This window comes from Spea bombifrons, chromosome 10 (assembly GCF_027358695.1).
Source record: "Spea bombifrons isolate aSpeBom1 chromosome 10, aSpeBom1.2.pri, whole genome shotgun sequence".
NCBI classification, from domain to species: domain Eukaryota; kingdom Metazoa; phylum Chordata; class Amphibia; order Anura; family Pelobatidae; genus Spea; species Spea bombifrons.
This window is the reverse complement of record NC_071096.1, coordinates 7025203-7041156: the sequence shown is the minus strand read 5'-3', so window position 1 is coordinate 7041156 and position 15954 is coordinate 7025203. Positions and strand designations below refer to the sequence as shown.

The 15954-nt window shown below is 45.9% G+C and overlaps 1 protein-coding gene across 3 annotated transcripts in view; it reads left to right on the top strand.

The window, feature by feature from the left end:
- The window catches only part of LRP4 (LDL receptor related protein 4), a 34089-nt gene that overhangs the window by 16223 nt on the left and 1912 nt on the right, over positions 1-15954 (top strand). For 2 of the 3 annotated variants that reach the window (XM_053448882.1, XM_053448884.1), the window contains exons 2-37: positions 3619-3765; positions 4018-4134; positions 4258-4371; positions 4525-4641; positions 4887-5015; positions 5208-5327; positions 5485-5610; positions 5895-6020; positions 6151-6285; positions 6654-6779; positions 7286-7516; positions 7629-7785; positions 7958-8175; positions 8348-8524; positions 8611-8733; positions 8892-9100; positions 9311-9392; positions 9660-9765; positions 10013-10214; positions 10296-10485; positions 10567-10701; positions 11012-11152; positions 11325-11411; positions 11798-11969; positions 12110-12272; positions 12440-12665; positions 12782-13085; positions 13213-13431; positions 13618-13752; positions 13869-13977; positions 14209-14353; positions 14472-14585; positions 14732-14852; positions 14936-15000; positions 15084-15171; positions 15483-15624. In XM_053448882.1, the coding sequence (XP_053304857.1) occupies positions 3619-3765; positions 4018-4134; positions 4258-4371; positions 4525-4641; positions 4887-5015; positions 5208-5327; positions 5485-5610; positions 5895-6020; positions 6151-6285; positions 6654-6779; positions 7286-7516; positions 7629-7785; positions 7958-8175; positions 8348-8524; positions 8611-8733; positions 8892-9100; positions 9311-9392; positions 9660-9765; positions 10013-10214; positions 10296-10485; positions 10567-10701; positions 11012-11152; positions 11325-11411; positions 11798-11969; positions 12110-12272; positions 12440-12665; positions 12782-13085; positions 13213-13431; positions 13618-13752; positions 13869-13977; positions 14209-14353; positions 14472-14585; positions 14732-14852; positions 14936-15000; positions 15084-15171; positions 15483-15624 (5318 nt within the window). The remainder of the gene's footprint in view (positions 1-3618; positions 3766-4017; positions 4135-4257; positions 4372-4524; positions 4642-4886; positions 5016-5207; positions 5328-5484; positions 5611-5894; positions 6021-6150; positions 6286-6653; positions 6780-7285; positions 7517-7628; positions 7786-7957; positions 8176-8347; positions 8525-8610; positions 8734-8891; positions 9101-9310; positions 9393-9659; positions 9766-10012; positions 10215-10295; positions 10486-10566; positions 10702-11011; positions 11153-11324; positions 11412-11797; positions 11970-12109; positions 12273-12439; positions 12666-12781; positions 13086-13212; positions 13432-13617; positions 13753-13868; positions 13978-14208; positions 14354-14471; positions 14586-14731; positions 14853-14935; positions 15001-15083; positions 15172-15482; positions 15625-15954) is intronic. The other variant, XM_053448883.1, reaches the window with a different exon arrangement.

Genomic DNA, 15954 nt, shown 5'->3' with positions numbered 1-15954 from the left:
TATATCCCTGTATATTCCTCATATTATATATTATATACTCTCCGGCCGTATAACTAATCCCGTCCTTATAACCCGTTATATCCCTGTATATTCCTCATATTATATATTATATACTCTGCGGCCGTATAACTAATCCCGTCCTTATAACCCGTTATATCCCTGTATATTCCTCATATTATATATTATATACTCTCCGGCCGTATAACTAATCCCGTCCTTATAACCCGTTATATCCCTGTATATTCCTCATATTATATATTATATACTCTCCGGCCGTATAACTAATCCCGTCCTTATAACCCGTTATATCCCTGTATATTCCTCATATTATATATTATACACTCTCCGGCCGTATAACTAATCCTGTCCTATAACCCGTTATAAACCTCTGCTGGTAGTGAATTCCTCATCTTTACTATTCTTACTGCAAAGAACTCTTTTTTTTGCTGCTTTAAGTGAAAATTTCTCTCTTAAAGTCCGGGTAATTTTTTCTTGGTGATACAAAGGGAGCGTTGGATGTATTAGAAAGATTATCGCATCCCTTTAAAGCGAGGATCATATTGTAAAGGTACAGTAAGATGCTTGTTATACAGAGATGGGAGAAGCTCTATTGGAGCCCAGGAGTGCCGGCTCCTACACCCGTGTGTTCTCCTTTACCTTTTGGATTCAGCAGTAAACCCAGCAGAACCTGATCCGTGCTTCGCTGTCCGTACCATTGGCATGGAATCTGGCATGATGATCTTGGAAAAGCCGTGTATCGGCTAGAAAACAATCTGTTTTTGTTTTTTTTAAATTCCATAAAAAAAAAATCTAATTTACTTTTGCATAGCCGGGAGGGAGGGGGGACGCGCTGAACTCAGAGGAATAATGTAATTATATCACACATTTACAAAAGTTGGAAAAATGCTGAGGATTGGATGGAGTGACGATGGAGAAGCTTTCAAGACTCTTTCAGATGCCGCTTCATTCCCTATCCTCTATCACGTAGGTGTCCAGCTGTTCGGGATCTTGTATATTATGTAGTGGATTAAATGTCTTTTGCAAACCAACCTGCATCAGACAAAGTAATCAGCCATTTACTTGCAGTTAACGTTTCTGCCTCCCTCTAGAGTCTTCTTCAGTACTAAATGGCCTTTGGTGAGCTTGCTTTTACTCGCAAAGTTATAAAGTGTCACTTAAGTTGGGTTTCGCTTTTAGGTAACCATTTTTCTTTTAAAATTATGATTTCTTTTTTTTTCCCCCCTATATTTTTTTTTTTTTTTTTTTTTTTATACATCTGCTCCTAGTCTTTAATACCAACCGATGCTATTTATATGACTTACGCGAAGAGGAAAAACAGATAAATATCCGGAAACATAAGAAAATGATATTGCTTTTTTTTTTCTTTTATCCACCGCTTGCTGTTACTACATGGGTTTATCTGTCAATGCAAATAATTAACCCCGTATTGTAAATATGGCTGCTTCTGCTCCCCTCCCTGTCATTGCCGAACTGGCTCTGTGAAGACAGACTATAAAAGGATCATTGTCTTAGGGAAACAATACACAAGTGAACGCACGTGGGGGAGGGGACCTCTGAGAGATAAGGGGTAATGGCGTTGGAGTATTTGGGTAAGAGAAGTGGGTCAGCTTGGGGCTTTATGGAGTGAGGGTAGAAGCAGCCCCCCCCCACACACATGACTTGATCATTTTCTCAAATGCATTGACTTGAAAAGTGGCTGTAATTAGCGTAATTAGAATGTTTTTACTTATTTTTAAAGGGAAAGCATGCCATTTTTGTAAACAGATTTTGGGGAGATTTTAAATGGAAAAAAAAGCTTTGTTTGAAGAAAAAAAAAAAGCTCCAAAGAAGTTTTTCAAGAGTAAGATAAATCTCCTACTTTCCACCAATTTTTTTTCACATTCTTTTGTTTCTGTTCCCAGAATCAGTAATAGCTTCGTAGATGTTTTCTCAAACACTGGTTGCTTTCCATAACGTTGGCAGAACGTCGGGAGCGTTACTCGCTCTGTTCCGTGCGTCCGCCAAGACATGTCGAGGCTTTGATATGTGCACGTGCTCTCGCAATGGTTTGAAATCCCAAATGGGCTGTTTTATCTTTAACGCTTGAGCTTTGGCACGCTCATCCTCTCGCTAACCCTCTACTAAAGCGGTGGATAGATCCTTTTTATTGTCTATCCATACAGGAGATGCTTTCAAGTTGTTGAAAGACGTGACAAAGAATTCTCTTGCTGTCGGACTCGTTCTGTGTTTCTTACGTTCTATATTTCATAATGGCGTTTTCCAAACTCGTTGCCTGGAGTAACAGAATTCTCCGGCCGAGTACCCATAATATAGTCCATTTTCTTCAACAAGTACTCCTGTCTCGAAAGAAGTTGGCTTGGGTAGGACAAGCCTTCATGGGGTGCCGTGTGCATCTGTGTCCTGACCTGGTGGTCTCCCATGACCAAGCCACCTTCTAGCCGGAGGAGAACTCTACTCAAGTCAAGAGGTTTCAAAGACGATGCGTCGGCCATGCTGATAGACGTACGTTCTGGTTGAAGCCAACCACCGCAGGACTTCTACCTGAATTTCCAAAAAAGCCGGAAGAGATATGGGAAACCTTTTTCTTCTCAAGCTATTGCCCACCCCAGTCATTGTTTTGTTGGTGGGTTCCATATTTGACTAGTCATCATGGCTGGGAGAAGTTCTTCAGGCCGATTATTTGGATCATGGCTCTCCTTACCTCCTCTTTATTTACGAGTTTCGGAGAGAGAGAATGACATTGTCTTCCGATTGTATCACAGTAATCGGCCAGTAAGCCGAGAGCCCAGAGAGCCCAAAACAATGGGATGCTGTGTCTGCCTGCGTTAACCTTTTAGATCATGGAACTCTGTCCTCAATCGCCCATTTCCGGTATATTGTTTTCATAGCTGGATGTGCGTATGAGGGTTACCAGTTGGTCATGCATATGTAATGTTGGCGTTGTGTTACATTTAACTATTGATGGTACAATATACGTGACAGAAACAGATTAAAGATTTCTATAGGCTGTATCTATGCCAAGTATACACAACTATCTTTAAATCTGTTCCTTTAAATAAATGTGCAAAAAAAAGGAATATTTTTTACGAAGAAAAGTTGAATTTGTAATAGCCATTATAAAATATATATTTAATATACATATAAGGTTATTTGGTTGGGGAAATTGGATTTAATTGGAAAGGGGTTAATAAGCACTGCTTTAAAAGCGTCGCTGTACCAACTCAAACACCCAAACCTGACCAAAAATAAGCAATAAAATATTCCGTAAAGTTTTGTGTAGTTTATAACTTTACCTTAATTACACTTAATTGTCATGTGACACAAAAGCAGTCACTGATGGGTTGTTGCCATTTTTGTGTTGTCTGTATTTGATTAAACCTTAAGGGCATATCTGCTAAGGTGTGTTTGCATAAGACGCTAGAGGGCACGCTTTAAGTGGGACAGCACCTTTTAACTGGTAGTATTTCACAGATGTATGTATTGAGAGGTTTGGGGAGTGTTATAGTGATGCCTACGCTGCTAGTGTGTAAAGGTACAATTAATACCATCGTGAAAGGCGGTGATAATGAACGTTATTTGATGTTTTGTTTCTCCCAGGGCTAGTATGTACGTCGGAGTGTTCGTGTGGACGTAATCACTTCACGTGCGCGGTCAGCGCCTTCGGGGAATGCACGTGCATCCCTGCGCAATGGCAGTGCGACGGAGACAACGACTGCGGGGATCACAGCGACGAAGACGGCTGCAGTAAGTAGTGAGAGGGCCACGCGGAGTTAGCGGGGCAGCAGCTGTGTGCGTGTGTGTGCGTGGATAGTTGCATTGCCAGAGAGGGTTTGTGGGACGGTCACTAGTGTGTATGTGGTTTGTTAGGGTGCTTGGGTTACTTGTGGGGGGCCAATAAATATTTACCGAAGACCCATTGCAGCTGTAATGGCCACTCGTGGCATGGCTACGTGCGGCGTTTTTGAGTGAAGATGCAAAATAAACATCTTGTTCTAGTGCTGCCCACCTGTTCCCCGATGGACTTCCACTGCGACAACGGCAAGTGCATCCGACGCTCGTGGGTTTGCGATGGCGACAACGACTGCGAGGACGATTCGGACGAGCAGGACTGCCGTGAGTAACGTTGGGTGTGATGGGTGCTGTTGATTGCCGGGTGGGGTACGTGAGCTGGCGATTAGATCGCTGCCCTCCAGCAGAGTTGCTCTACGCTTCGGGTGACGCGCGCTCTCTCTGCAGCTCCCAGGGAGTGCGAAGAAGACGAGTTCTCCTGCCAGAATGGATACTGTATCCGCAGCCTGTGGCATTGTGACGGCGACAATGACTGCGGTGATAACAGCGACGAGCAGTGCGGTGAGTACTCGCCTAGGGGCAGTACGGAGAGACCCCACCGGAACTGAAGCACTACTTGATGCGCGGGGCATGCTGACCGCATCAGTTTAGTAGGAAAGATTGGCATTTTAGGTTGGCTTTAAAATTCTTCTTATCCCGTTTTCCACCCTCCAGACATGCGGAAGTGTTCGGAGAAAGAGTTCGGCTGTGCAGATGGGAGTTGCATTGCTGAGCATTGGTTTTGCGATGGAGACACGGACTGCAAGGATGGGTCAGACGAGGAATCTTGCCGTGAGTAAAGCCGCTGACTCTTAATACATGACCGGGGGTATTTAAAGCGCTGCGAGGATCCAGCCGTCATTGGTATACCATCGGCAGACAAATGCCACGGGCTCTCTGGGGCATGGAGGTTCCAGAACTCGGTGACTATGCCGTGTATGGTGGCGGCAGTTGGCGGTGACCCAACAACAGGAGTTTGGTAACCAAAATTGCTTGCTTGTTTCCTGATCGGGTCTCTTGTTTTCCGTCTTCCGCAGCCTCGGACGTTCCGGCTCCCAGCTGCAGCGTGGAAGAGTTCCAGTGCGCGTACGGGCGCTGCATCCTGGACATTTATCACTGCGATGGCGACGACGACTGCGGAGACTGGTCCGATGAATCAGACTGCTGTAAGTCCTGCGGTCCCTTTTTAATACTTCTAGCATCACTCATTATCCTGATAGCAAATACGGTTATAGCCCTGTTAGCCCAAGAGAAAATAGTCCTTAGTCGAAGCTGATGCTTTTTACGGGTTTTGGGACCTCAGAGGTCTCTTCTTCATTATCCTCCAAATGTTATGTCAATGCTCTGCTCTCGTTTAGCCTCTCACCAGCCCTGCCGCTCGGGAGAGTTTATGTGTAACAGCGGCCTGTGTATCAATTCCGGCTGGCGTTGTGACGGAGACTCGGACTGCGATGACCAATCGGATGAAAGGAATTGCAGTAAGTGCTTTTTTTTTTTCTTCTTTCTTTTTAACAATACAATTGCATTATTGTACAGCGTTGTGGAATATGAAGGCGCTATATAAAGGGGGGGGGGGCGCATGAAGAATTCTTCTGGTTTTCCGTACAGCCTGTATCATTGCTTTCTCTCCTCTAGCGACCTCCGTCTGTACCGCCGACCAGTTCCGCTGCAGCTCCGGACGCTGTGTGCGGCTCTCCTGGAGGTGCGATGGAGAGGACGACTGCTCGGATAACAGCGATGAGATGGGCTGTGAGAAGACGGGTGAGTCGGGCGAACAAACCAAGCGAAGCGTTTGTGGCTACCGTCGAGGGCAAAGGTTTGAGAATCCCTATGGACTACCATTCCTGTCATCCATACAGCTAGTGGTTCCGTGTAATTTGGTGTTGGCTGTGGACACCAACACCTTCGTGTACCATGATTAACGCAAGGCACATGTTAAAATGGTATAGGATGATGGGAATTGTAGTCCAGTAGCATAAGCCAGTGTTGCTGGGCTCTTGTCTCACTGCATCTCAGTACTGACCTTACATCCCTACGTCTCGCAGGAACCCCGCAGTGCGCTCAGGACCAGTTTCTGTGCAGTAACGGCCGCTGCATTGGTCAACGGAAGCTCTGCAACGGCGTGAACGACTGCGGGGACGGGAGCGACGAAAGCCCCCATCAAAACTGCCGTAAGTGTCGCTGTGCCGACTGTTATAAACACGTATGCCCCGATTAATCCATTGAGCGGCCCGCTCCGTGTCCTCTGTTTTTAACGTAAAGAAATAATGTTTTGTTTCTATTCCTTCGCTTCTTCATCAGGACCTCGCACTGGAGAGGAGAACTGTAATAACCAGAACGGGGGCTGCGCACAGAAGTGCCAGACCGTGCGCGGCTTGGTGCAGTGCTCGTGTCACACGGGATACAGGTTGATGGAGGACGGGAGATCCTGCCAGGGTGAGAACACGCTAGATCATGAAGTCACATGTACTAGGTGTTACATTGGATTGGGATGTTGGATAGACCCCAAAGTCCAGCAGCAGTTTGGATGAGACATTAACTGGAATAGGAGCACAATAAAGCCACGATATTTGTATCCAGTGACGCTGTTTGAACATTCTCACTAAATAGATTGGAATGGTCCCAGCAGAGCGGATATTGGTTCCTCGGGGGCTGGCCAGTAGGTCTCATTGCATAAAAAAAAAAAAAACGACCATTACATGCTCTGGAACATGATACTGAAAAGTCTCCTTGCCGAAGCACCGAAAAGATGTTTGTTTGTTACATTGAATACATAATTTTCTGTGTTTTGCCCCCTTGCCCAGACGTGAATGAATGTGCTGAGGAGGGCTATTGTAGCCAAGGCTGCAGCAACACCGAGGGCGGATTCCAGTGCTGGTGTGAAGCGGGATACCAGCTTCGGCCGGACAAGCGCAGCTGCAAGGCTCTCGGTAAATTGCGTTTGTTGTATTAACATGCGACTCCTGTAAGTTCCTTGTGTTGCGTGAAGAATGGTTTGGTCCACTGTGAAGCTTTGTGAGAGCTTCCTACTTACTGAGTGTTATTGCGAGGCCCTCCAAAGTAAAAGCAAGGAAAGGGGAAACCTAGGTACAAACGATGGCCTCCTACTTCTAACTTATCTGTGCTGATATATCATTTTGGGTAAAAAATCAGAGGGATGATGGGGGACAGGATTCGGATAGACCAAAGAAGATGGTATGGCCCCTTTTTTAGCATTAGTGTGTTGCTCCCCTTACCCCTGCTTGATCGATTCTCATGCTGTCTGAACGCAGCTTGTCCTGGCTAATTTCAGTAGAATATTCCATATAATAGGGAGTCTACATTTTGTTTTGAGAAGGGAATCACAGGATACATTAGGAACTCTTAGTTGCCTGCCTAGGTGATATAATATATATAGAGTATTTTTTTTTTTTTTTTTTTTTTTTTTTTTTACCAGGACCTGAGCCGGTTCTACTCTTTGCAAATCGGATTGACATTCGACAGGTGCTGCCTCATCGCTCGGAATATACGCTTCTTCTGAATAACTTGGAGAACGCCATCGCCCTGGACTTTCACCACCACCACGAGCTGGTCTTCTGGTCCGATGTCACCCTAGACCGTATCATGAGAGCTAATCTCAACGGGAGCAACGTGGAGGAGCTGGTGTCCACGGGCCTTGAGAGTCCGGGTATGGTTGTGTTGTCATCAGTTTGTCATCGGTCGGTTTCATGTTGTGTTGGATTTTGGGCATCGTAAGCTATAGAAGAGAGACCTAAAGCTTTGATCCATCTCTTTATCAGGGGGTCTGGCTGTCGACTGGATTCATGACAAGCTCTTCTGGACGGACTCCGGCACCTCCCGTATTGAAGTCTCCAATCTAGATGGCTCTCATCGAAAGGTCCTTATGTGGAGCAACCTAGAGAAGCCGCGAGCCGTTGCTGTGCACCCTATGGAGGGGTAAATAATTTACAATCTATAATTCTGTGATTCAGCATCACTTAAAGTTGCATTTAATAAGAGAAGAAATATGTCTCTCACAGTTATATGTAATAAACTGAATGTAGTGATACTACAAAAAATGTAAAATTTTGCCTATTTGGTTAAAAATCTATGAATTGTGTTTCTCCAGCACCATCTACTGGACGGATTGGGGTAACACACCTCGCATTGAGTATGCTTGCATGGATGGGTCGAACAGAAAAGTCATTGCAGACACGCACCTCTTCTGGCCCAATGGGTTGACCATTGACTATGCTGGGCGGCGCATGTACTGGGTGGATGCCAAGCATCACGTTATAGAAAGGGCAGATCTGGATGGGTCCAATCGCAAAGCGGTGATCAGTCAAGGTGAGAGCAACGTTTGTGAACCAGTGTGTGTCATTATGCACAACCACCTGCTGCTTTTCCATAAATATGTGCTTCATGGGGCATGATGAGCTCCATGGGCATTAGTTTGCATTTCCTTAGGATGCAGGTTCCCTTTAAAACGTATCCCTCCGTTAAAATGCTTGCCTTTTAGGTCTGCCTCACCCGTTTGCCATCACCGTTTTTGAAGACAGTCTGTACTGGACCGACTGGCATACGAAAAGCATAAACAGCGCCAATAAATTCACAGGCAAGAATCAAGAAGTAATCCGGAGCAAGCTGCACTTTCCCATGGATATTCACACGCTGCACCCCCAACGCCAGCCTGCGGGTAAGTCTTCCCACCGCCGGCGCCAAATGTCACTGCTCAGCATGCGCAGCACCTGATCTGACACTCGTCTGCCACTTTGTTTACAGGGATAAACCGTTGTGGTGCCAACAATGGCGGCTGCTCCCACCTGTGCCTCCCCAGCGGGAATACTTACATCTGCGCTTGTCCAACTGGGTTTCGCAAGACAGGCCATCAAACCTGCGCCAAAAGTAAGTATGGAAACAGACTCAAAGACGAGCCGCTAAAACACTAAAGTGTTTAATACTCGACCCGTTGCATAGACCACCCCTGTACCTCCTTCCCCTTTTGCTCTGTTTGTACCGTTTTTAAGCTGAAGGTATTAAGATGACCTTTGACCTTTGATCAGGTCTTGACAAGTTCCTGCTTTTTGCCCGAAGGACGGACATCCGGAGGATCAGCTTTGACACCGAGGAGATGTCCGACGATGTCATCCCGCTATCCGACGTGCGCAGCGCGGTGGCTCTGGACTGGGACTCTACCTACGACCACATGTACTGGAGCGACACCACCACCGACTCCATCAACCGCGCCAAGTGGGATGGAAGCGGCCAGGAGGTGAGACGATGGGGCAAAACCTACTGTAAATATATTGGTAACGTGGCTTTCCACTGACTTTATATTAGGCGTTAAAAGACTTGTGTTTTATGTGACAAAAATAAAGTCAAACCCAAGTTAATCCTTTGGTGGAGTGGTGGAGTTCCTTGATGGTAAATTCTTACTTCTCCTTATCTGACCTTTTATATCTGATTCCCTCTGTTCCTGCAGGTGGTCATAGATACAAGTTTGGAAAGTCCAGCTGGGTTGGCCATCGACTGGATAACTCATAAACTGTATTGGACAGATGCAGGTATTTCTCTCCGTTCTGTTCCATCGCAATATTTAACCCCATCGCCTTTCTGTGGAAATAAACCAGGGTTGGGCTAGGGGGTACAAATCCACCCCGCCGCTTTCTGACGTACCTGCTACCTCCCACGGATACACGGGTCCTCGTGCTTCGACCCAAGACATGCACAGCACTTGGCCGCCTGTAGATTCTGGGTTCTAGTTCATACACGCTAGCAAACATGTATGTTTCTCTTTCGGTAAGTTAAACTGTACTGCGTCTGTTTTGTAGGCACCGATCGCATTGAAGTTGCGAATACAGATGGATCCATGCGCAGTGTTCTGATCTGGGAAAACTTAGACCGTCCCCGAGATATTGTTGTAGATCCTATAGGAGGGTGAGTCCACGTGTACTGAAATCTGCATGCGCCGGTTGGAAACGGGACCCATTATGCAAATTAAAGTTCGAACGTACCAAGTGTAGAGCCGAAGTGTTGATCAGTTTGAATATTATTAATGTTATTAATTATTTAATTCCCCTCAAAATAATAGTGCTATGGGGTCTATTACGAGCCTCATTATAATTTAAAGACTCTAGTAGCGGCCATCAACGTCTCCGTTCTTAATTTTGTATTAATGCCCCAGGTTCATGTATTGGACGGACTGGGGAGCAAACCCAAAGATAGAACGTGCGGGGATGGACGCCTCCGGCCGGATGGTCATTATCTCGTCCAACCTAACGTGGCCAAATGGACTTGCCATAGACTACGAGTCCGACAGGCTTTACTGGGCTGATGCTGGTATGAAAACCATAGAGTCTGCCAGGCTGGATGGAGATGACCGACAGGTGAGACCACCAGGCAAGTGTTAGCATGCTTATCCGTCACCCGGTAAGAATGTTTACACGTGTGTTTCTTGAGGCTCTCAGGTGTTGATAGATTCCGACCTCCCTCACCCATTCGGGCTGACGCTATACGGGGATAGGATTTACTGGACCGACTGGCAGTCTAAAAGCATAGAGAGTGCAGATCGCAAGACGGGACTCGGACGCAAAACCGTGCGTGAGAACTTGGAGAACCTGATGGACATTCATGTGTTCCATCGCCACCGAACCCAAGGTACGACGCCGGCTGCCGGTTCTTTGGCGCCTCCGTGTGTTTGAGTGCGACCGCAGGTTAATGGGTTTTTGTCTCCCTCAGCAGTTCAGTCGACGTGCTCCAGTAATAATGGCGGCTGCAGCCACATCTGTCTTCTGTCGCCCCAGCCAAAAGGTCACAGCTGTGCTTGTCCAACAGGCGTTAATCTACTTGGAGACGGAAGGACCTGTTCTTCAGGTGAATTTTACACGGGATCTGCATGCCAACCCCCCCCCCTTCAAGTTCATTATAAATCTCCCTTTTGTCTTCTTACCTCGCCTTTCTTCCCTTACTTTCTTCCTTCCTCCTGGCTTTAGTATTATGTGTAAGAGGTGTTTCCTGTGCTTCGCCTTTCTTGTGCTCCACAGTATTTCCACCTGCCGAGGGGGTACTAGGGGCAGGTAGTGGGGGCTACTCCTACAGCTGTTAAATTATCTCTAGTTGAATTTGCTTCTTCCGTGTTCCGTCATACCTTCTCTTTACGTTTCTCCTTCTTCGCTTCTCTCAGGAATGGACCGCTTCCTGATATTTGCTCGCAGGACAGACATCCGCTCCGTCTCCTTGGATATCCCGTATTTTGCTGATGTTGTGGTTCCCGTTAACGTGACCATGAAAAACACAATAGCCGTCGGCGTGGATCCCTTAGACGGTGCGTTATTCCTACGGGGTTATTCCTACGAGACGGGGTTCCTACGTATTTTGTTGTAGGCCTGTCTGAAAGCAGATGTGCCATTATTATTTAATAACATTTAATACGTTTTTTTGTGAATAACTGGGGGGGTTTCTGATGTACGCTCTCCGACGGTCCCGTTTTATTTCAGGATTGGTATATTGGGCAGACAGTACTTTAAAGAAAATCAGCAGAGCGGCTCTGGATGGCTCCGGTCACCAGGACATCATAACCACCGGTGAGTTAACCGGATACATTTTACATCACACTGTCTGCTACATTTTATTATTTTATGACTTATGCTGATTTTTTTTCCTTAATATTTGTAAATAGTGACAAATTAAATATATATATATATAGGGAGTCATTTCTATGGAGGTAGACATTCCGTGAAAGGCAATAGGGGAAAGCAATTTAATCGAGGGAGGAATAAAGGTTAGTTTTCCATATGGGAGCCGGTGGCTCCTGTCTGCTGGCTACAACATGGTCACAAAGTCACCGGTTTGGGTCTCTCGAGGACTTTGTCTATGTTGGGGCCCCTACACAAAGTAGGACTTTAATCAGGATTTCTTTCATCGAATATACTTTGTATCTGCTTTCTGTTTATTCCTATTTGTCTCCTAGGATTGGTCACCACGGATGGCTTGGCAGTGGATGCCATTGGCCGCAAAGTATACTGGACAGACACTGGTACAAATAGAATCGAGGTGGCGAACATGGATGGTTCCATGCGGAAGGTTCTTGTATGGCAGAATCTTGGAAGCCCTCGAGCCATCGCCCTGTACCATGAAATGGGGTCAGTGACTCCGTCGAGTAAATCTTTCTCTGCTTTTGCTGTGATCTATTTTTTTCCCCCCGGTTTCATGGGTTATGATTTTAACTTTCAGGACATATTCTAAATAACTCACCTCCCTGTAACGCTTGTCTTTCCTGCAGATATATGTACTGGTCGGACTGGGGTGAGAATGCCAAGCTAGAGCGGGCAGGAATGGATGGCTCGGACCGAATGGTGTTAATAAGTATGAACTTGGGATGGCCCAACGGACTGGCCGTGGATAAGGCTGGGTCTCAGCTTCTCTGGGCAGATGCACATACTGAGGTATACTTGATAGACGTAAACATCATGGCTATATAAAGAACAACATAGAACACATTAATCCTTATAATCCTGAGACATTTCTTCTAATGATGAGGAGTGATCATTAGAAGAATCATTCTTTCCTCTCGTTTATTTCTACAACTATGCTTTCTCTCCGTGTCCCCCAGAGGATAGAAGCCTCGGACCTCATGGGCAGAAACAGAAGGATCTTAGTGTCTCCCGTCCATCATCCCTATGGCCTGACTCTCCTGGGCGCGCACATTTACTGGACAGACTGGCAGACGCGCAGCATTCAGAGGGCCGATAAAGACACTGGGGCAAACATCATCATAGTCAGGGATAACTTGGCAGGTCTCATGGACATTCAGGCTGTGGACAGAACCCACGCTCTAGGTTGGTTTTATCCGCTGGCTCTCATCTCTTTATTGTATGTATGTATGTATGTAAGTATGTATATGTTGGCCCCCGGGCTGCTCAGCTGTTTGAGTGCCTTCTGCTTTTTGTCATAGGGTATAACAAATGCGGAGAAAGAAATGGTGGTTGCTCCCATCTGTGTCTTCCCAACGCTGTCGGCTATTCCTGTGCCTGTCCCACTGGTATCCAGCTGAGAAAGGATGGGAGGACGTGTGATTCCTCTCCAGATACATATCTCCTGTTCTCCAGCCGAGGCTCCATTCGCAGAATTTCACTGGACACCGATGACTACACCGATGTATACGTCCCTATCCAGGAGCTCCACAATGTCATCTCCTTGGATTATGACAGTGTGGAAGGCAAAATTTACTACACGGATGTCTTCCTGGATGTTATCAGGTACAAAGAGGGATGGGAATGTTTTATGTGTCTGTATATACAGTATATGTATGAAGAACGGTTATATTGTAGCAAGAAAGAGGTGCTGGTTTGCAATGTGCTGAGTGTTTTTTTTTTGTTTTATCAGGAGGGCAGACTTAAGCGGTGCTGACATGGAGACTGTTATCGGTGAGGGACTGAAGACCACAGATGGTCTGGCTGTGGATTGGGTGGCCAGAAATTTATACTGGACGGACACGGGTCGGAACACCATAGAGGTGTCGCGGCTGGATGGCCGATACCGAAAAGTCTTGATTAACAACAGTCTTGATGAGCCCCGGGCAATCGCTGTATTCCCAAGGAAGGGGTGAGTACTTCTACGCATTACTGAAAAGCTTTTGGTCGCTGAACGCCCCTAAAAGCTGTGATTGTTATACCGGTCTAGTTCAAGCATATGTGTGGAATAATCAATAGTTTAGTGTTCGGTTGCTATTGCTACATTTCAGAATGGTGTTCATGTGCTGATCTACTTCCATGCGTCATCTTGTTGCAGTTTCCTTTTCTGGAGCGATTGGGGTCAGGTTGCAAAGATTGAAAGAGCTCACCTGGATGGTTCTGACCGCAGGACTATCATTAACACTGATCTTGGATGGCCTAATGGACTGACGTTGGACTATGACACCCGCAGGTCGGTTACCAAATCATAATAATTATCCATTATCCGTGACTATTCCTTCACTATTTGATTGGATGTGTTCTTTGCCATGCTATGTCTTACAAGTACCTCCTAATATTGTCTTTCAGGATATTTTGGGTGGATGCCCACCTTGATCGTATTGAGCATGCCGACCTAAATGGCAAAATGCGTCAGGTGCTGATTAATCAGATGTCTCATCCCTTTGCTCTGACACAGGTGAGAATTTTAACCTTTGTATATAGAGATACTTTTTTTTTTTCTTTGCCAGATACAATCTGTTAGCATTTTGCTATTTTCCTATGGAAATCCCTTTTTCGTGACATGCGCAGATAGTCTTAAACCTTCTCGCAGCCTCTCTAAATCATTCTTTCGTTAGAAGAGCATCTCAATGAGCCATTTAAAGAAGTCTCCAGCTTTGTGTTAAATGTTGTGATTGGTCCTTGACAGGAAGGTCGCTGGATCTACTGGACAGACTGGCAAACTAAATCCATCCAGCGGGTGGATAAATACTCCGGCCAAAACCAGGAGACAATTTTGGCCAACGTGGAAGGACTGATGGACATCATCGTGGTGTCTGCTCACAGACAAACAGGTACTGCGAGCATGCGTAGTCTTACTGAAAATTATTATATGTATTTGTTTTCTTCCCTTTGCGTCTTTCCATTTTCTTGTCTAACGCCGAAGCAATGTTCACTATTTTCCCCTCCTAGGAAGTAATCCTTGTGGAGTAAATAACGGCGGCTGCTCCCACCTCTGCTTTGCCCGAAGTTATGACTTTGTGTGCGCCTGTCCTGATGATCTGGATTCAGAAATCTGCTCCCTTGGTGAGTCGCGTCTTTAACTTACATTAACGATAAAAGATCGGCATGTAACATTTTGTTCTTTTGTTAAGGAGAGAGGGAGCTGGTGTGTTTACACAATTAATTAGAATGTTCTGGAGGAAAATAATCTATTTTTTATTTTTTTCTAGTTCCGGGTTTCTTACCTTCTGCTCCACTGCCTACAAACAACAGTGAGAAAAACCGTGGCCCTCTCAGCCCCAACACGCAAAGTGAACGAGGAGACAGCGACCTCGGGGTGACAGCTGGGAGGTAAATGTCCAGCGTTTAGTTGGTATGGAAGGGTCATGTCGGTTTCTTTGTGGTTATTAGACCAGTTCTCGCTTTTCCTACAGCTGCTCGGATGAGGAGGCATCTCGAGGACTTTGTGCATCCAATGGTGCCGTTACAGCCAGTACAGGTGAGGGACGCGAGACTGTAATGTGTCTTGGATGTTTTGATTTAATGGGGGTTGTGTAACAAACCTCTCTGGTTTATCTATAGGGGACAGACTGCGTGTGCCATACATCATCGCCGGGTCACTTTCTTTGTTGTGTCTTCTGCTGCTCCTGTCTGCTCTGCTCATATACAGGTCAGTATTTGATGGAAGCCAGGATCTTCTGACCACCAGAATGTTCTTCAGGTTATTAAAGGGTCTTCTCTATTGTAGAGCTTGTATACGAACATTCATGGCAACTTTGGGCAGCAATTCATAAAAAAAAAAGAAATTATGGAATGGGGATGATCTCTATGAGCATGGAGAATATAAATCTCTTTGGGTTACTTCCTTATTGCTGGATCAACAAATATATTTTTGGTTTTCGAAATTGAATAATGGTTCTACAATGCAATATTTTGTGCCCTGTTGGCTCATGTCAGGTGTATTACTCCCTGTGTTCACAGGCATCGACGGGCCAAGTTGTCCGACCCAGGCCTTAGCACCTTAACCTACAGTAACCCTTCATATCGGACATCCACTCAGGAAGTGAAAATAGAAGCCGTGCACAAACCCGGCACGTGCCACCTACAGCGACACCGGAAAGAGGTGAGGACCCGCATATGGAAGGGAGGGACAGGGTGCCGTTCCACCGACATGGTGATTCTCTCACCCTAACAATCAATGGAATGGTTTATTGAGCAGAAACATTCCACTGGTCCCTGTGAGGATAAGTTAGACATTCACTTTCAATATGTAGCCTATGCGAGTGTAGGGTGCTGGAGTGGACTGTGCCTAAAGCATTGTTCTGTTCAGAACAACACAGTTCATCTTCTGCAAGGAACAAAGACCAACAGAAAGTGAGTCTGAGTTACAGATCCTGACCCTTTAGGGTTTATTGCCCCCTTTGAGTGATCGCTCCATTATTGTGTGCCAAGG